This window comes from Aotus nancymaae, unplaced genomic scaffold (genome assembly GCF_030222135.1).
Source record: "Aotus nancymaae isolate 86718 unplaced genomic scaffold, 86718_ANA_hifiasm-v0.15.2.pri h1tg000016l, whole genome shotgun sequence".
NCBI lineage: Eukaryota > Metazoa > Chordata > Mammalia > Primates > Aotidae > Aotus > Aotus nancymaae.
This window is the reverse complement of record NW_026988428.1, coordinates 21,364,355-21,385,596: the sequence shown is the minus strand read 5'-3', so window position 1 is coordinate 21,385,596 and position 21,242 is coordinate 21,364,355. Positions and strand designations below refer to the sequence as shown.

General features: G+C 33.5%; 1 protein-coding gene and 1 non-coding gene across 10 annotated transcripts in view; one reads left to right on the top strand and one right to left on the bottom strand.

Annotated features, from left to right (window-relative positions):
- Window positions 1-434: 434 nt before the first annotated feature.
- Window positions 435-21,242, bottom strand: part of PPP1R12A (protein phosphatase 1 regulatory subunit 12A) — a 150,825-nt gene continuing 130,017 nt past the window's right edge. For 8 of the 9 annotated variants that reach the window (XM_012442037.2, XM_012442042.2, XM_012442036.2 and 5 more), the window contains 6 exons: window positions 17,533-17,549; window positions 15,289-15,424; window positions 12,982-13,086; window positions 8,521-8,568; window positions 5,263-5,313; window positions 435-2,680 (listed from right to left, as the gene is read on the bottom strand). In XM_012442037.2, the coding sequence (XP_012297460.1) occupies window positions 2,594-2,680; window positions 5,263-5,313; window positions 8,521-8,568; window positions 12,982-13,086; window positions 15,289-15,424; window positions 17,533-17,549 (444 nt within the window). In that variant the 3' untranslated portion in view covers window positions 435-2,593. Of the gene's footprint in view, window positions 2,681-5,262; window positions 5,314-6,035; window positions 6,067-8,520; window positions 8,569-12,981; window positions 13,087-15,288; window positions 15,425-17,532; window positions 17,550-21,242 lie in introns of all 9 variants that reach the window. The other variant, XM_012442038.2, reaches the window with a different exon arrangement.
- LOC135275446 (U6 spliceosomal RNA) lies at window positions 19,394-19,500 on the top strand. The gene has a single exon (XR_010343079.1). It is a non-coding gene; the product is annotated as a U6 spliceosomal RNA (small nuclear RNA).

The following is a 21,242-nucleotide window of genomic DNA, read 5'->3' as shown; positions in this document are numbered from 1 at the left end:
CTTTATATGTATCACTGAGCCTATGTCTGCAGATAAGAAAAAGCACAGGTTTACTTTTAAAAAAACCACAGAATGTTTATGGAAGTGAAATCTTGTGCTACAAAGCAACTACCCTGAAACTCACTGTTGTTACTATTTTTTACCCACTTATTATCATAAAAAAACTAGTTCTCAGATTCTGCATCCAGACAGCTTTATGTAAAATATATAAACATTTGTCCAAATTGGTACACAGATTGCATAAATATGGCAATTAAGATCGCATTTACAGATGTGCATGTACAATGCTGTGCAAATTATCACAATATTACAATTTCAGAAATTATTCAAATTGGTATCCAAGTAAAGCAATTAGTGAAAAAATACCCATGCAGAATTTAAATATCTCAGAACAAAATTTAAAATTTCTTCATTAAAAGTTCACACATTTAAAATAGTTTTATTCATTTTATTTGTATATGTCAAAATACATTTTTATTTCCAAAATAGTGGGTTTTGCAACTAGTTTCATGCAGAAACAAGGTCTGCTCAATACTACCAATAAAATCAATATAGCACAGTAGCTGTTCAGTTTTAGATACAAAGAATAAATAACCTAAATACAAAACACTAAAATATTAGAAACATGTATTTAATCAATCTTCACAGGCACCCAAACTTCACAAATATAAACCATAGCATGTCTAACTGTTGTGCAACCAGAACATGTTGTGGTCACTCAAACTGATCAGTTATCTATGTATTTTACCTCCACATAAGACCATGGAAATTCTCAATATTCAGACCCACCATTCATACAGTTCAAATATAACCAAAAATAAAACTCCCACAACTATCCTTGTACCTTTAAAATCAAGAATCCTGAGCTTGGTAGTAAGAGCATAACCTTATTATCTTCATAAAACCAATCAAGAGAGAGAGGACTTAAAATCCTGCTTACCAAAACACCCTTCCCCAACCCTAAAGTAATCTAAAATAGGCAGTAGAACACAATGACCTTTTAAAATGAAGGGGTACAAATTCACATTTAATATAGTATACAATACAATCAATAATACAATCAGCTACTATAAGCTTTACAATGTACAATTTATTCAAATGGCTGAACTGTTCAGTGGTTAAGGAGACAGTTATGTGCCAGAAAGATGTAGTATTTTTTGCATGGTTTAATGAAAATATAAAAGCTATTTGTCCAAATAAAAGCCATCTTCACTATGTACTTGGTTTTGCGCTTTTTTTTTTCCTTAAAAAAAGGCCACTGAAATCATCTTCACTATGTACTTGGTTTTGCGCTTTTTTTTTTCCTTAAAAAAAGGCCACTGAAATGTATAAAATGGTCTGAACATGATGGTGGTATCAAAGTTGATGCCTCTTCACATGGCAATAACAGTGCATTTAACATTAACTCACGGGTTAATTTTGCAAATGATTTCATAGCATTACTTTGGCTAGCACAACAGTTTTAGACAGCACTCAGATAAATATAGGTATGTGAAATGTAAAGCAATTATCTTATGCAACTTTAATTATGGTTGAGTACTATCAAATGAAACTCAAAAGCACTTTACAGTAGGAAACTTTTATAAAGACAGGGCTCCACATAATGTGTAACTTTTAAAGTCTTATATCACATTGTTAGCAAATTTTGTTTTTTAACACTATCATGGAGTTGCCTACTCTGCATTAGCAGACATTTGAAATAAGAAAATACTCAAGCATGCTATGTGGTGGTCTAAAAATCAAAACAATACACTTATTTGTATATACAGCATCACTCAGTACCTGCTAAAATGAATGTGAAGATTACAGAATCTAACATCTTATACTACAATAAAAAAAAAGTGACCAATGAAGCAGAAAATAGGAATTAAAAGATCTAATCTCAAATGACTTTAAAGCATTCATATAAGAAATAAATGCATATTGCACAAACAGTGAAAGCATATGTTCCACCAAGCAATTCAGTTCCAGGTGGGAGACAACACAGCATTAGCCTAATACATGACAATAATCACAGAAGAGCAAGTGTTCTTTTCTGTAAATGAAAAAGCTGTGAAAACATAGAAGACTCTGCCACATGAAGAGTTAGAAGGAAAAAATACAAACCCAAACTTAGATGAAAAGTCAAAAAATTTAAATATTGAAAAACTGGAAACTGTGGCACATCAAAAAATGTTGAATAACTGTCTTCTGTGAGAGCTGAAAGTTTTTGTTGACACAAAAGTATTTATGTACAACTAAGGCTTACTGGTTAAATATCTGAGGCATATCTGGCCTTGAACACTTTCCTTATATGCTGGAGCTGTAAACAAGTTTTCTCAGTCATTAAAAAAAAATCTTCTCAGCAGCTGCATTAACATGAAACAATGGTCTTGATTTTTAAAAAAAGAAAAAAAAACCCAACAACAAAAACACCCCAGAAAATTAAACAAAATGAAACAAAAATTCTAGATAAGAGGGCATTTGGCAGGATATCCGAAAATGACAGTCTCCAAGAATTCTTCCCAGGCTTCCAGTGACTGCCAATTATGGTCCACTGGGTTACTAATATGTGCAATTCCATTACTTGCTGCTTTTTTTTTTTTTTAAATTATCATTTGGAAAGTTTGCTTATAACTCTGATCAAGGCCCCATTTTCATCCTTTAGCCTCTGGTTGTCTGCTTTTAGGTCTGGTAACATCTATAAGGAGAAAAATTGAAGATAAAGTTTTACCTTCAATAAAAAGATAAAACATAATTCTTAATAAATGTTGTATTTTCACCACAAAACACATGATCAAGCTTTGTCAGTTATATATATTTCTAGTATCTAAAACATGTATCAGGGAAGAAGGAAAAAAACCCACACCTGTATTTGTAAAGCTAATTAGTTTCATAAGTGCTGGAATGAAAGGTTTATTCTCTCCAAATTTTCCATTGAAATTTACTAAATCACTTGATTTTATGACTCAAAAGCACACCACAATCGAGCAGCCAAGACAACGAAGCCTGTTTTTGTTAGGATAGGCTCTCAAAACAAGTTCTTGTCAGCACTTAAACCAAAGACTTCTGCTTTATGTATGTCAGACCTAAAACCGTAATACTTAATATTGTTGTTCTACAAGAAAGCCAAACTACCTAGAAAAATATTGAGGAAGTGAGAGTTGTTCTAAATTATTAAAATTCCTTAAAGGATTCACCTAAACTACCCCAGTTTAAGTTGTCTAATACAGTGTCTGATCCTAGATAGATGCTTATTAAATGGTAACAAGCAATTACTATTAGAATAGCATATCATTTTTAAGCTAAAGCAGTAAATCTGTATCTATGATCCAAGCATTACAAAAATAACCAATTTTGAAGCAAACAGCCTCCTATCTTCAAATGATGCATCTCAAATTTCTGTTGTTTTACAGACAAACATGATGAAGGGGGTAAAAATGTTTCAAGTTAACTGAATTTTCTACTATGGATGATTAAAACTGAATGTTCTTTGCCAGTTTCACTAGGAAATGAAATAGCTCATATTTTTGGTCCTTAAAACATACTTTCCAAAATAGTCCTCTTTCTCCAGTTTTCAAAATATACTAGGTTATCTAACTAGAGATAAAAGTAAAACTTCTATTTGCAAAACTACCTTAAGCAAAATCTTTAGGAAGATTTAATTTTATGTGGAGCCAATATGTTCTTACCTGTGTTCAGAATCTTTAGATTAAAAAAAATAGTAATCTTAAATTTATTCATTTGAATATTTGTTATAGAAAACTGAATGATTATAAACATGGTTCTGACTTCAAATGACATTTTGAAAAACAGATAATGCATGCTTAATCTTCAGCTTCAAAATATATTAATTATGTATAAAATGTTATACACTTTATAGAATGTTATGTACTCTTTTATGTAATATACTGTTTTCTCTGTAGTAAAGAATTGTACGTAACAGCTGTATTTTAAGTCCTAAAATATCTGTACAGCTAAAAAAAAGTGCAAAAGCTTTACAAAAGTACAAGTCTTTAACTTAAATTCCAAAATCATCCCTAATTTTACTGTAGTTCATCAGTTGCAATATACAATTAGTGACAATTTCTAATTTTCTAAGAAGCCATGCATAATTAGTTATATGATATGCTCCAGACACAATGACATTAATTTGTAAAAGTGAGCTCTCACTAACACAAAACACGCCTACTAATATAAAAACACCTGCCTGGCTCTACCAAGAAGAAATGATGAAACTAAAAATTATAGGTTCACAGTCTCCAGTTGCCTATAGAACCCTGAGCGTTTGGCTACCACTCTTGTCAAGGCCCTATTCTCAGTCAGCAGTCGCTCATTTAACTCCCTCAGAGATTGAATTTGCCTTATTTGGTGCAGGTTCTGCAGGAATCAGAACATAAAGAAATAGGAATAAAAAATAAGAAAATGGAAAAGCGTATAATGAGAATAGAGAATCACTGGTAATAATTTTTAAAAAATATTGTCTTAAAAAAGAGATTCAGAAAGGTAAACACGGTATTCCTAAAATCCTATTTCAACTAAATAATACATAAGCAAACAAAATACACAAGATTTGTCTCCAATCTTCAAAGCCATTCAATAATAATGATCTAATAAGAAACAATTTAATAATAAAACATCTAAATCTTGAACTTCTAATTCTATGGGCACAATATCCTATGCATCAATTAATTAATTCACAATGTGATAAAGATATTTTATGAAGGACAATGTGGTAAGAGGTAATCAATTAACTATGCTAGTTTTCCTGTGAAGACATTCAAAACATAATTATTTCTACAGGTAATAGGGAGTTTGATAAAACACAGCTCTACCTGTTCACTCCCCTAAAGTCCTTTACTTTCAAAGGAGAACATTTTATTTTATATTATCTCCCTCCACTTATTCACCTGCCAAGAAACTACAAGTGTATATAGAAACGTAAATAATAAATAATAAATCCTACATCCTATTATTATTACTGTCTAACTTTTTCTATACCTGAACAGCAAAGTGCTACACAAATTGATTATCAAAATGATTTGGCTTTTATTTTTTATTTTATATTTGCTCCTTCTTTTCACAGGTATTAAGATTTGGGTTTTAAACCCTCTTCTAGCTCACTAAAACCTGGATTCAGGAAGAAAGAGAAGCACAGATATAGATAGTTCACAAATTGGGTAATCAGCTTTGAGAACAATTAATGTAAACCATATCTATAATAGCATTTTAAACATTAATCATAAACAGCACTAGCTCTCATAAATAACATAGTTTACTTACTTTGAGCTCTTCTTCCATTTCAGATATTCTTCTTTCTAGGGCTCTTCGTTCCTAGATCAATTTAAGGTACCAATATTAGTTATGTAATTATTATATTCTTCAGTTTTCTTCTATACTGTGAAATAGTGATACTTCAGAATTAAATATCCAATCAGGAGCAGTGTAGAAAAGATGTGATGCCAGTGATGTGTAAAGAGCTTTCAAAAATTTGAGAAAAATAAATAGGAAGATCCTTATCCTTAGTACAAGCTCTTTCTTTAAAGCTTTGATTTTTCTGGGAGGATGCTATATAACATGTTCAAACTACTTTTTTAGTTCATGTGAAACTTAGAGCGAACCAATACTCAAGGCTGAAAATTGTACAGAAAAGAAAAAAAAACATCTCACACAAAGATGCAATTATATTACAGTGATAGAAGCAGAAAAGCAAGAAGCAAACATGCCTAAAATATGTGTACTTTACAATTTCAAAAGGATGTAAGAGAAGCTCATTTCCTCCACCCATAATGTGTAACTAGCCATTATTTATCCATTTGACTTTATAGCTTTGTATTTAGGTTGACACTGTGTGTAGCATTAATGCGGTGAATCTAATGGAGAAGCAACTGCAGCACTTATTTGAAACTTGTTTCAAGGAGTGACAGGCAAAGCCAACATACAATACATTATTGCAGTGTACTGTTTTACTCTCCCTTAAATAATAAGCATTCTAGAGTGTTAAGCAAACAGCAAGCAGCAGTAATTGATGAGCTGTAAAACTGGTTAGGTCATACCGCCCAGAAGATACTGACTCTTGCCGGTCACCTTTCAGATATAAACCATTTAAATTTAGTTTAATCACACTGAAACTATTTCTAAGACATTCTTTCCCAGATTAATAACAAATGTTGATATTTAGTCAAGCAGTACATTTACTGTAAATGTTAATATTTTTAGGGTATGTGATTTTAAAAAGTAGATAGAATCCTATTTATAGTCTTTTAAGTAACATGTTATTCTAACATCGGCATGTCTAAACATTATTATAGAGACAAAACATTATTTTCAATACATAAACCTTTCTCCTAGTAAATAATAAGTCTTGACAAATTCATACAAATCATCGCACTTCTCAAAACACTAGCACTTCAAGTGTCATACTTGGTCTTTACCACTTTGCAAAATATCAAAAAAAGAATATTTCTTCTGAGAGGTAATTTCCCTATGAGCCTCAATTTTATTAGGTGGCTTCAAGATTTTAACTCAGTGGTAAAATAAGACAAGAACACTACACCCAACTTGCCTGATTCTATTAGCTCAATGAAACCGACAGCTGTAAAATTCTATGCAATTTCTCATGTTTGACAAACAAACGCATTAACATTAAAAAATATGATTGGCCAGACACAATGGCTCAAGCCTGTAATCCTAGTACTTTGGGAGGTCTACGGGGGAGGACGGCTTAAAGTCAGGAGTTCAAGACCAGCCTGGGCAACAAAGTGAGATCTTGTCTCCACAAAGAAATTAAAAAATGAGCTGGGTGTGGAGGCATGCACCTGTAGTGCCAGCTATTCTGGAGGCTGATGTCAGAGGACTGCTTGAGCCCAGGCATTGGAGGATGCAGTGAGCCATGATTGTGCCACTGTACTCCAGCCTGGATGACAGAGCAAGATTCTGTCTCTTAAACAAGAAAGAAAGAGAAAAATATGGTTACGAGAAAATGCATGTAAAGTGTTTAATTTTGTGCCTGCTTGATATATAGAGAATGCTGAATAAACGTTAGCAGTTTCTCTTAATATCATGATTACAGAGAGTGGATTAGCTACTTTGTAATTTATCCACATTTGACAAGCAGAAGAAGGAGATCAGGTGAGCATGTCAGGATATGAATGTCTCTGCATCACGTATATGTTAGAAAAAAAAAGTATCAAAATATCAGTTATCTCTGCATGACAGATTACGGCTAACTTAACATTTTCTTTTTTTTGCTAAAGTTTCTGTAATAAACATTATTACTTTCATAAAAAAAATTAAATATTTAAAATTGTGACTATATCTGAAAAATAAATATTACTTTAAGTACAGTTATCCATGCTTTTCATCTCAACCATTAGTATGAATAATAGAGAACTGATTTTATTATTTCTGCCTATCTGGAGATAAAATTCAGTAATAGTTACACATTCTAACAGGATATAATAATATTCAATTTAATAAAACAATAATATTTTAGCAATTAATTATTAGTTATGTCAATTTTTAAAACATGGCTAAGAACACTAATTTTTTAAACTTGCAGAAATCATAATAAAATGATAGCTATTCCAAGGTATAACTAGCAAATGACATAGACATTAAAAGATTACTTTTATATTCTGTATTTTTTTAAACCATTTCTCTTTTTTTGGTGAAAAAGATAAATTGGTTATTTTTAAAAAAATGGAAGAAAATGTTTTTATATTAATAGCTTCTGAGTATTTACTCTTTGATCATAGCTATCAAGATGTAATTTCTTCTCTGTTCAAAACCCTTCCCAGTCTAGCTACTGCTCCGCCACACCACAAACAAGCTTTGGGCACTTTTATTTTAACTTTTGGATCATTTATACAATCTCAAATGATCAGGCTAAACTTGTAAAGTTATCCTATGGCTACTCCTAACCCCTGAGCAACAACAGTGGAGAGAAATACAAGTGAATATATTACAGTCAATAAAAAACTGCAGAAGGACATCAAGTGGCATTTTCTTGTAATCGATTTTCCCCTGTTTAAAATATCCTGCTTAAGTTAAATATTTAAACTCAAAAAAAAAAAAAAATCATTACATTAACTTTAAAAGAATTTGAAAATTTGATGTTCCAGATTAAAAAACTTTATGTCAAGAATGGAAGTATTTTAGGTTTATAAACAGTTAACATAAATGTTTTTATGATGAAAACGTTTAGGTACATAACCATAAGATATAAATGGCATTCCAAAAATATCAAATTCACTATCAAAATGTGTATAGTGCATTTCAGAATCAAGGCAAGATAGTTTTTTTAATTCATTAAAAGAATTATGTGGTAAATTAATTTTATTTAACAAGGTCACTTCATATCTAGAGAGACCCCATAGAATTCTACAAGGAAGCTAAGCTGTAAAATACATTAATTCAACAAATATTAATTTAAACTTATTAAAATTATCATCTATAACAACAAAACACAAACAAAAACCTACCATTGTTTACCTAAAACAAGAAAGGGAAAAAATAATTATTAATAAGTAAGACACTTACCCTTTTTTCCATTTCCAACAGTGACCTATCAGCAAATCTTTCTTGTCTCTGCAACAAAGTAAGAAATTATAAATGAGGTAAGTGCTACAAAGATTGAGGGGGACCATAGTAACTCTCTTTTAATGGGTACTAAATCACAATATTCAAGTGGAGGAAAACACAGGTTCTTGAGTAAAGCAAAGAGAAAATAGAATTTGTATTAAAATAATAAAGAGTGAAATGAATGTTTAGAAATAGAATGGTAACCAGGGCTCTCATTTCATGTTCTCTATCACTTTCCCCCAGGAACTTTCATAATTTAGTTGGGCGTGAAAGTGAGTACTGTGGAAGAAAAAAATGTAGCTTTCCTTCTGAAGCCGAAATTCTTTCCTTGCCTACACCATCAGCAGTGGCTAATAAGAACGGTCAGATTCCAGGACCTTGATTGAAATATATTCATTACCAGTGACTGTATCCATGCAGCCAGACCAGTAAACTGGCTTTTTTATCTTCTCCCACCGCTACCTTGGTCTTGGCTCACACTCCAGAGGTTTCTTTTCTAATCATCCATGCTCTACAGTTGGCAAGAAGGTTCATATAACTTTCACTCATAAGAAATTCTAGCTGTTTAGCTTTTTTCTGCTAGTAAGCTCAGGCCTTTCATTTTTTCCACTTCCTGTACTATGTAACCAGCTCAAAGTTCATAAAATCCTGAGCTTGGCTTTAGGGGATGGAAAAGCACCTTAGGTTTTAGCCACATGTTGTATCCTGTACTAAAGAGCTCCGGATATTAAGCACAGGCCCCATTTAAAAATAAAAACAAAACAAAACAAAACAAAAAACAGTGGCATCTTAGACACTGATCTTTGTATAAACATCTCCCTTGGAATTGCTGGTCAATTAGCTGAAAATGAATTCCTCAAAAGCCAACTTGGTGAATAATCAATTTTACCAATTTACCAAAAATGGTTTTTGACAACTTGAGCAATGCTTTATGGCTAGTAACCACAAAATACACTTTAAAAACAAATTGATTAAGCACAATTTCACTGTTCAATATGGTAATTTTAAAGATACTTCTTTACATAATTTTCTTTTCTGCCAACCTTTTCAGCATTCACATTTTAGTATTTCTAGGACTTGTAACCAAGCCACTTTTTGATCCTTCTTTTACAATTTTTATGGTTTTGGTGTATAACAGCTGAAGAACTAATCATGGCCAGGTTTTGTTACCTTTTTTTCTTATTTTAAATGGCTTACAAGCTTTTGTGCTTACTCTTTCTGGAAACATAAAAGTCAATATTCCAATTGCTTCTTGTGAGAAACTCAGTTTAAAATTTCAAATATGAGGCTGGGTGAGTGGCTCACACCTGTAATTCTAACACTTTGTGAGGCTGAGGTGAGCAGATCACTTGAGCCCAGGAGTTCAAGACCAGCCTGGGCAACACGGTGAAACCCTGTCTCTACAAAAAAAACCCAGAAAAATTAAACAGGTGTGGTGGCATTGCCTGCAGTCCCAGCTATCAGGGAGGCTAAGGTGGGATGATTGCTTGAACCCAGGATATTGAGGCTGCAGTGAGCCCTGATTGTGCCACTGCACTCCAGCTTGAGTGACAGACACAGTGAGCTGCTGTATCCATTTACAAAAATAATAATAACAATAATTCAAATATGAGTAAGATTGTTCAGTTAATTCTCATTTCTTTTTGGTTTTGAATTTAAACATTTAATTGCTAGAAATATAAAACAAAGGCTGATATGCCACTTGAGGATTTTAAAATGACATTCAAAAGCACCTGAAAAAAAATCAAATAGCCAGAATAATACCATCACATGTATATTAACAAAACTTCACACAGAAAAATAGCATTTCATTAGAGATTTTTTCATATGGAAACATTTTAGCTATTTTATGTGGTTTGCCAATTTCATTGATTAAAAAACATCAATATCAGTTTAGATAATATTTTTACTTAGTTAACTTTCTTGTTAAACATTCCAGTTAAAGCTGTTAAGATCACAATGAGTAAATCTGGTGAACTGGTCGTTTGGCAAAGCAAACTGCTTTCTTGTAAGTTGGCCTATTTCCTCCCTTCCTTGGAGACTATATGGGAAGGAGGGTGCCTGGGTTAGGGCAAGAGTCAAGGATTCCAGAGTCTCTTGGCTAAATACTATCAAACAGACCTAACCTTCAAGATTAATAGTCCATGCTACTATCAAAACTGCCACTGCTATTTGTGGCAAATATCTGACACAAATATTTGTATATTTGTGAATAGTTATGAAGTCAATCAATGCCAAAAAAAAGAGATGGAAAAGTTCATAGAGGATTCAGGATAAATGTCTGAAAGTTGAACCCAAAAAGTTTACTTTAATGCTTACCAGTTTTACTTTTATGAATTATACTTCTCATTATTAACTCAGTATACTGGATGTGACACTCACAGTACCTGCCAAGGCATAAGCTTTCATACTTTTTAATCCTATTTCTCTTGCCAGATAACAGAAATTGGTACCTGACCCACAGGCAACTTTCTATCCAGTGACCTATGAAATGGTCACTAACAAAACAGGCTGCTCCATACTGGGTAGTAACTGGCTAATTCTATCAATTCCCCTCTCTTGCAGGGTTTGAGTGAGATGAGAGACATATAGAAAGAATTATATGACAATGAAGTAGGCAGCAAAGCAGAACACAGAGAAGGCATTAAGTAGTGGAGACACAGATTAGCTGAGTCACCATGACAGAATGCTATAGTAGGGAGCAGTGGACATTATTATTATTATTTTTTTGACATGGAGTCTTACTCTGTCACCCAGGCTGGAGTGCAGTGGTGCAATCTTCCTGGCTTAGCTCTCGAGTAGCTGGGACTACAGGCACCTGCCACCACGCCCGGCTAATTTTTTTGTAGTTTTAGTAGAGATGGGGTTTCACTATTATGTTGGCCAGGCTGGTCTCAAACTCCTGATCTCAGGCAATCCACCTGCCTCGGCCTCCCAAAGTTCTGGGATTACAGGCGTGAGCCACTGTGCTCGGCTGCAGTGAACATCTTTACTTAGAACGAACATTATAATGAAATTCCTAAAGCTGAATCTATGCTCAGAGAACTCATTATATTTTAATATATGCAGGCTGACTAAGCTACGAATGTAACGTGAAGGATAATGACAATTTCATTGATTAAAAAACATCAACATTAGTTTAGATACTTTTACTTAAAGGTTAACTTTTCTGCTAAACATTCCAGTTTACCATGAAGCCTAAATATAAGTCAGTAGTTTTAATGTTTATGACATTCTAAGTTTACAACACCTCACTATAAAACGTATTCTTGTTCTGTTTTACTTTTCCATGTATCTTTACAAAAACCTCCATTAACATGAAGGAATCTGAGGAGCCTTCACAAACTCATGAGGTTAGCCTGACCCCTGGAAGTTTAGCATAGTATCCACTGTGCACAGACAATGGCTTTACAATACAGTAATGGTTAACAAAAAGGATCTGGTAACAAGTAAAGATTCAACAAATAGAATGAACTTTGTTTTTGTTTTGTTGTTTTTTTAGAATTAATTTTCAATAATTAAGAAAAAGATAACTGTAAAGACTGATCAAAGAAAGTATGCAGTCCCATTTGCAGATCTGGATATGGTGTTTTAGATCTATGCTTTCAGCTGGATTCTAAGAGTTGTACTGCAGAAATATGTTTATGCTAGAAAGTCTCAGATTAAAATTGAACATGTTTGTTTTCTTAAAAATTACAGGATGCCTTAGAGCCTTCAGCATATAAATAGACCCTGTAAAGTCTCTAGCATGTAAAATATGTAGCATTTCCCTAGTCTCTTTGATCACAAAGCTTTTTTTTTTTTTTTTTTGAAAGGAGGGAAATAAGGAGGAGAAGATGTACCTATTCCTATCTCCCAGAACTAATGTTCCATGGAAATGGAAAAGTGGCTTGGGAAACAATTCTTAGGTCCTAGTACAAAAGGCTGTGAGTTTTGCTTGGCTAACCCAATTTTATTGTCCAAATTTATCTTCTCTAAGCTGCTGCATAGAAGGAACTTACAAAAGGAGTTATTATTCAAATTATCTTCTTCCAGCACAATACAAAATCACCTTTACTTGAATAAACAGAAAATATTTGTAATAAATAAAAATTATTATAAAAATTTTTATATGGCTATAAGATGATTCTGTATAGATGCTTTTAATGTTTTAATGCCTTGCTACATTTGGTATGCTGGAAATAAGCATTTAAATCCTTGACACACTACAAAATTGGTATTAAAAGGCTTTTTATACATTGACCCTTGACTGAGACTATTTTTTAAATTTACTCCAGAAAAAGTAAATAATCCATAAACTGCATTATCTTCCATTATTAAACTTATATTTAGTGTATTAGAGAAAATTTTAATACCATTTTTAGATGGAATAAATCACAACCATTACCTTGAAAGTAACAAAAAGAAAAGGGTACGAACCTGGGTGGCCTTTTCCAACTGTAATTTAAGATCTGTTAGTTCCATATTTGTATCATGTAGCTGTGCCTTCAGCTTTTCATTTTCAGCTAGAATTTGTTCATAAAGCTACAAAAATTAGGGTAAAAGAACAAATTACTTTTCTGCTCTCCTAATACTTTAAAATTTCTCATTGATTACTTTGTAATATTAAAACAGCTTACTGTAGCATATGGGCTATAAAGGATACATTTAAAAAAACCTTCACGGTTGCAAAGTAGAGACTGTTGGTTATACAAGTGTGTTTGTCCCCTATAAAGTCTTAAAATTAGCTCCAGCATTCAAATATCAAGACTTGACAGAAAAATCAGACTTTTCAGGTTCTCTTAAAAAAGGTTCAGTTATCTGATAATGAGGGACCACATACCTGCACAGCAACGGCGGCTAGGGTTAAGGAGTCACTGTGATCTTTATTTGGAGTCTGTGAGATTTTGTGCCCATCATTCTGTCTTGAATTCCCAAAAATGAAATGGAGTACCTGCTCTATTTATCATTATACTTCTACATTGCTTACAGTAAAGTTAAAAGGCAAATTAGGTATTTCCTGAAATATTTCAAATCCAGGATAAAATCCAAGACCTTCCGCTTTTCTAATGCTTCTTTTCTTCTTTCTTTTTTCTTTCTTTTTTTTTTTTGAGACAGAGTCTTGCTCTTGTTGCCCAGGCTGGAGTGCAATGGTGCAATCTTTGCTCACTGCAACTTCCAACTTCAGGTTCCAGCGATTCTCCTGCCTCAGAGTCCGAAGTAGTTGGGATTACAGGCATGCGCTGCTACTCTCAGCTAATTTTTATATTTTTACTAGAGATGGGGGTTTCACCATGTTGGCCAGGATAGTCTCAATCTCTTGACCTTGTGATCTGCTCACCTCAGCCTCCCAAAGTGCTGGGATTACAGGTGTGAGCCACTGCACCCGGCCTTTTCTTCTTTCTTAACACTGCTTCTTCCCTACCCCTGCTTTACTACTTCCACCATAATTCTGGCTATGATAATCTCTTACCTAAATGATTCTAATTCCCTGATCTCTCTCTAATCTGTTTTATACACAGGAGCTAGCTAAAATTAACTTTTCAAAATGAAAATCTTGTAATTTTCATAGGCCAACCCTTCCATTTCCACTCACAAATTAAAAACTTTTGAATGGCTTTCCAATGTTCTTAGCATACGAAAAATCTTACAGTGGCCTATAAGACACTGCATGATCTATACAACTAGCTGCTGCCTCAAATAAATATTCCTTCCACTCCACTAGCCATAATTAAAATTTAATTATTCCAATGCATCATGTATTCTCCCACCATCAGGTCTATGTGCTTGTAGTTCCACTCCATTTGGAATAACTTTCTCTCCCATTTTTGTCAGTTAACTATTAGTAATCCTTCTGTTTTTGGCTGAAGCCCCAATTCCTTTGGAAATCAATCCACTTTCTTTTGTTATACACTTTTATAAAACTGTTTCTCTACTTCAGGTTAACTGTCTCCATTATTTTACATTCATTAGTGTGACTGTATAATAAGGTCTGTCTTCCCCACTACACGGAAGATGCCCGCAATAGCAAGATAATATCTTCATCTCCATTTGCCCCTGAGTAGAATCTCTCTAGTTAGCATAGTTCAGGTCTTTACTGAATAAATGGTGAATCTTATTCATAATGTAAAATGATTGTCTCCCTCCCCTTCTCCCCTGACTTGGCTTTTAAGAAAGTATATAATTCAAATAGCTGCCAGATAACTGAGGACAGGTACAAATGCCATAAGCTTTCTCCTTCTCCAAGAGACTTCGTGTTTACCATAAGCTCAAAATATAAAGATATAAAAGAATCCCAGATTATTGAGTTTCTGGGATTTATTTTTTCTTAATTACTTCATTCCTTAATATCACTTGAGCTGCCCCAAGTTTTTCAGTTACCTATGAAAAACTATCAATATATTATCTTAGGAAAAGCCATCTTCTCTGTTTGGCTGCTTCCTAGTAAAAAATGAAACAAAGTGTGTATACATTTGTGTGCAGCCCATTTACTAACGCTCTGCGCAATCACAGCAATGACTTGAGATACTTAAATGTAAAATCATCTTGGCTGATTTTCTCTTCCCTTTAATAAACAAACAGCTATTTACATTCTACTTACCATCACTTGCCGAAAATTGAAAATGAAAGTAAGTTATTTCAAAATACTGATTTCATTATGAGTCTTTAAAATAACATTTGAATATGAACATCTCAACATAAAAGATAACTTATTTTTTATTGAATATAGCTAAATAATCCAAGTACCTTTTTAAAGTCAGTTGAGTCATCCTTTTCTAGCCTGCTACTATAAGATTTTCTTTCTTCTAAGTAACTGTATGATCCAGAGCGACCCAGCAAGGAATCATATCGATCACCAGCTGATGTAGAACTGGTTTCATATCTTCGAAAGATGAATTTAAATAAAAAACTTTGTTATAGGCTTTTACAACTTAACATACATCCTAGTACATATATAACTTAATAAGTCAAAAGAGTAGGTAACAATCTTCTGTTATCTAATAAATTTTTGTGATATATAATAAGTGGGAAATTTTACATAACATACACCCTAGTACATATATAACTTAACAATTCAAACTTAACATACGTCCTAGTACCTATATAACTTAACAGTTCAAAAGAGTAGGTAACAATCTCCTTCTGTTATCTGAAAAATTTTTGTGATACACAACAAGTGGGAAGAGACAGGGTCTCACTCTGCTGCCCAGGATGGAGTGCAGTGGCAAGATCCTAGCTCACTACAGAAGCGACTTCCTGGGCTCAAGTAATCCTTATACCTCCCGAGTTGCTGGGACTACAGGCACATGCCACCATGCCTAATTCTGTACTTTTTGTGGAGACGGGGTTTCAACACGTTGCCCAGGCTGGTCTTGAACTCCTGGGCTCAAGTAATTCATATGTCTCAGACTCCCAAAGTGCTGGGAGACTACAGGAATGAGCCACTGTGCCCAGCCTATTTTTTAACACTACTAATTTTCATTAATTGAGGAAGAGAGTCAAAATTTTCACGTTTAAAAGCCAAAACTGGCCGGGCGCGGTGGCTCAAGCCTGTAATCCCAGCACTTTGGGAGGCCGAGGCGGGTGGATCACGAGGTCAAGAGATCGAGACCATCCTGGTCAACATGGAGAAACCCCGTCTCTACTAATACAAAAAAATTAGCTGGGCATGGTGGCACGTGACTGTAATCCCAGCTACTCAGGAGGCTGAGGCAGGAGAATTGCCTGAACCCAGGAGGCGGAGGTTGCGGTGAGCCGAGATCGTGCCATTGCACTCCAGCCTGGGTAACAAGAGCGAAACTCCGTCTCAAAAAAAAAAAAAAAAAAAAAAAGCCAAAACTAGTTTCATATGATTAATTTTAAATTGTATGTTTCCTCCCACATTTTAATATTTCCAAAATCAGAAAATGGCTTACAACTGATGATGCATTATAGTTTAATTGGTAGCATCTTTCCTTTTTTTAGTGGTAGGTAACATGTTTTAAAATGAGTAATGTCTTAGATTTGATGAAATAGTATATCCAAAGTGACAGATAATGGGTTTGTCCTAAACAGGAAAAACATATCTTATTGGTAAAAGAGAACTGTCTTTTTATCTGGTTCTGAAATTCAGGTTACTTTTTCTGATAGATGTCATTGCCTCTGCATTTCTGTTCAACAGAATCATCAGCAGACAGAAATTTATTATTGGTCTTACAGGGCTGTGGTTAACAATTACAAGAGAAATGGAATGGAGATCAAAATCAAGGATCTAGTGCAGGTTCTCTGAAAAGATGGATACTTTTGAAGTACAGATGATATTATTACTATTTTTTTTAAAGACACAGGATCTCACTGTGTCCAGTAAGGAGTGCAGGCTGGAGCACAGTGGCACAATCATAGCTTCCTATAACCTTGAACTCCTGGAGCTCAAGTGATCCTTTTGACTCAGCCTCCCCAGTAGGTAGTAATACAGGATAACGCAATATGTCTGGATAATTTAAAAAAAAATTTTTTTTTTTTTTGGTAGAGATGGAGTTTTAATGTTGTCCAGGCTTCAACTCCTGGACTCAAATAATCCTTCCACCTCAGCCTCCCAAAGTGCTAGGATTACAGGCTTGAGCTAGATGATACTTTTTAAAGTGTCTTCACTGGTTCTCTTTTGTCTAAAGCAAGGATATAAGAGAAGATTCTGCATACCTAATCAAATAAATTTCTGGGCAAGTGTGGGTATTATCAGACCCTGATGTTAATAATAGTTGAACTTAAGAAACTTCAGAATACCTCTGTTGTAGAGATTTGGGAAAAAAATCTTCTTACTGTGACTAGTGAACTAGAAGTAAAGCCTTTAACAAAGAAAGCTAGTAACAATGATAAGGCCATCACAATTTCTGTAATTTTTTTAAATTATCAAATAATTTTATAAACATACGAAATCCAAAAATTCCTAGCAACGCATTTTTAACAAACATAAAAATAAGAAAGTCAGTTAAAAATATATATAAAACATACCTAGAAATGGAATCCGTCTAGAAAGAAAGGAAGAGAAAAACATAGGCATACTAAATTTTTATGCTTTCATTAAACTATTAACCTATGATTAAGTAAATTTAATGTACTATCAATAGCATTTTCACACTATTAAGGTAACATCTATTTCTACATATGCTTTAATTTTACTGAGGTTGTTTTTAGAAAAAGGTTCCAGAATACAGAGTCACTATATTTTCACATGCATACCATCATGCAATTACATGCAGCAATTTATGGGTATCTCCTGTGATTTCCTACAATAACCACTTACATTATTTTTTACTTAGAAGAAAAAAATGAGATTAAGAAACATATCTATTACATATACCCAATGAGCAGGAGGAAGTAATATATTTATATTAAGAAATATCAAGTTTACTATAATATCTCAAAGCAGTCATTTTACTCATTTTTGTTTCTGAGGCAAATAAATAAACACCTACAGTATTTTATGCATGACAGTATACACCTATTTTATTTAAAATTTGCTTCCTGGAAATCTAGCTATAGATCTTCAAGGTTAGCAAATTAGGTGACAGGAAATTTAATTTTCTCAAGCAGGTGGTATGCTACACTGAAGTTCCAGAAAATCTTATCTAAATGGTGAAATGATTAATAGGGTAAATAGTCTTACTGGGGGCCAAAGTAGACTTTTTCAGTAGTCAAATTTAGCCTTTTCTTTTTCTATTGAAACAGTCACTGATTCTATAATTTTCTGTTACTATTCATAATGGTTTGTTAAACTTCTTAATTTAAATATTAGTGATTTCCTATTATATTTATCTTTGAAAACACTGTAAAATTACTGGGTTACTTCTGGGATTGTTTAAAGCCTATTTTGGACTAAAAAGTTTTACTAAAGTCTGTGTAAATTTCTTCTGCAAAACTAATTTTAACTTTGCTCCCTACATTGTTTTTAAGGTAATGCTTTATTTTGTTGATTCATTCTTTGGTTTTACAACAATTAGCAATTTTAAAAAATAAATTTCAATTTTCAAGATATTCAAATTCAGTAAAATAGCTATTCATGAACTAAAATGTCTACATTTCAAACAAAAACAATACATCTCACCTTATAGTCTACACTTACATTCACTGATTGAAATTTTAAAAATAAAAAGTCACAGAAATCACTCAAATTCTATTTGTCTTTAAAAATCATGGTGTTATCACTGATTATTGTTACTATTTTTAGGATGAGGTGTTGCTCTGTTTCCCAGGCTGGAGTGCAGTGATATGATCACAGCTCACTACAGCCTCGACCTCCTGGGCTCAAGCGATCTTTCTGCCTCAGTCTCCTAATTAGCTGGGACTACAGGCATGTACCACCACAGCTGACTAATTTACTGTGGAGATAGGGTATCCCTATGTTGCCCAGATTAGTCTTGAACTCCTGAGCTAAAGCAATCCTCCCACCTCAGCTTCCCAGGGTGTTGGGATTACAGGCATGAGCCACCATGCCTGACCTATCATTATTTAAAAACTTAAGAATTGTGGTAAAAACCACATAATATATAATTTACTGTGTAAACCATTTTTAGAGTATATAGTTCAATATTTTTAATTAATATTCACATTGTTGTATAAAAGATCTCTAAAACTTTTTCATCTTGCAAAAATAAAACTCTATACTCACTGAAAAACTTCCTTTGTCCCCCTCTTCCTAGCTCTGGCAACTACGGTTCTACTTTGTTTCTATGATATCCAAATAGGTGAAATCACACAGTTCCTGTCTTTTTGTAACTTGCTTATTTCACTTAGCATAATGTCCTTGTTCCCTAAATTTTAAGATTAATTTTCCAAAGTAAAAATATCCTTTTTTTAAAGATAAAAAAGATTAGTGCTCGCTTCGGCAGCACATATACTAAAATTGGAACGATACAGAGAAGATTAGCATGGCCCCTGCGCAAGGATGACACGCAAATTCGTGAAGCGTTCCATATTTAAAAAAAAAAAAAAAAGATTAAAAAAAATCAAAACTTACAGTATTTTAAGTTCATATAATGGTATGCAAAGTTCCTCTGTAATTCCTTAACCCTCCATTCTCTAGATAAGCACTATTATCTAACCAACCTTTTTCGGACACATAGTATCTGTGAATATAGAAAATATTGATGTACGCACATACATTGCATCTTATTTATCTACATCCATTCTTCCTGTTTCTAATGATGTAGAATTTACTAGGTTTAGGTGAGATGACATGTAGCCCATGTTGGTAGCAAAATGGCTGCAACAGTTCAGTGATAAGCCCTGTCTATCCTAAGCCAACTATAATCCCATCCTTATGAGCTAAATCAGCCTGAGGATGAAGCTGATACAAAGGACTGCAGAATATAACTGAAGTACAATAAATTTTCTTGGTTTAACCTGGTTTGAGTTAGGTTTTTGGTTACATATAACTGAAAGAACTCTAAACAATCTATTTAAAATCAACAAAAACTACTTAAATTGCAACTAAAAAAACTTTTCTTCCTAGAAACAATATTCTTCTTCATCTTAACAAATCTCATATTTAATTTCAGCAGCAAAACTTAAAACACAATATACATCAATATGCTTCAAAATTACAACTTTAAAAACCAGACAATCTCTCTTCCAACTCCAGCTTGGTGGGGGCTGGAGTCTGAGTGATAAGGCAATGAGAGGTGTCAGCTGAGGATGGTTTACTGATTTCCTCCCCTCTTGTTTACCTGTCCATTGTTTGTCCTTGCAAGATGGGAATTTGTAGGGTACCAGTGGGAAAAAAAGATTATGAACAAACTGATAGAATATAATAAAGAAGGGGCATAGGTAAATTGTGGAGTGCTGACAAGTGATAGGCAAAGAGTTTATGTACCAAAGCTTTAGCCCTGCAAATAATTTAACCTCAGAACCAATTCACTTCTCAATCTGTATGGCCACCTAAGTTACAACAAAATTTTGGGGTCAAAATAGGCAAACTTGGTCCTAAAATAATGTTCATAGTCACCTAGAACAGGTAATCAACTTTTGTTCACTTCATATTACTGTAGATCCTTGCTGACTAAAAAGAAATGTGATAGCTCTATTAAGGAACTCGAACTCAAAATGAAGAAAATAATATTAATATGACCAGAATGCTGTTTCAGGCTAGATAGTGCCAGGTTTAAAACTCGTGTTGTTCAGCTCTATCCCCATATGAATAGAAATATTTAAAATATTTTAGCTTTCTGCACAGCCAAACAATAGGGAAGGGGATGAGGGGAACTTTCAACCCTTGCTGGCTATGCAGCCTTTTCATTCAAACTTGCTTTAGGTCCTTAATCAGTACTGAGAGGAAAAAGATGTCTTTAAAAAAAGATTGTTGGGAAGATAATTGTGATTCTGAATATAAAATCTGTTGGAGACTAGATTTCTAAATACATGTAAAAGAAAGTTAAAAGATGCCTATCTTCTCCAGAACATAACTTTGAAATAAAATCGACAGAAATAAAAAATCTGAGCCTACTATTTCTAGATTTCCACTACTTTTGAGTATTCTTCAGATATTTTCCTTTGGCCAAGGGTACTATTTCTTTTTCTGCTTTTTCTTTTAACTCCAAAGATTAAATGACATACAATAAATTACACCCACTTAGAGTGTACAATTTGGTGAGTTTTGGCAGTTCTGTATATCCATAAAACCACCACTAAGATCAAAACCAGAATATTTCCATCACTTCCAAAAC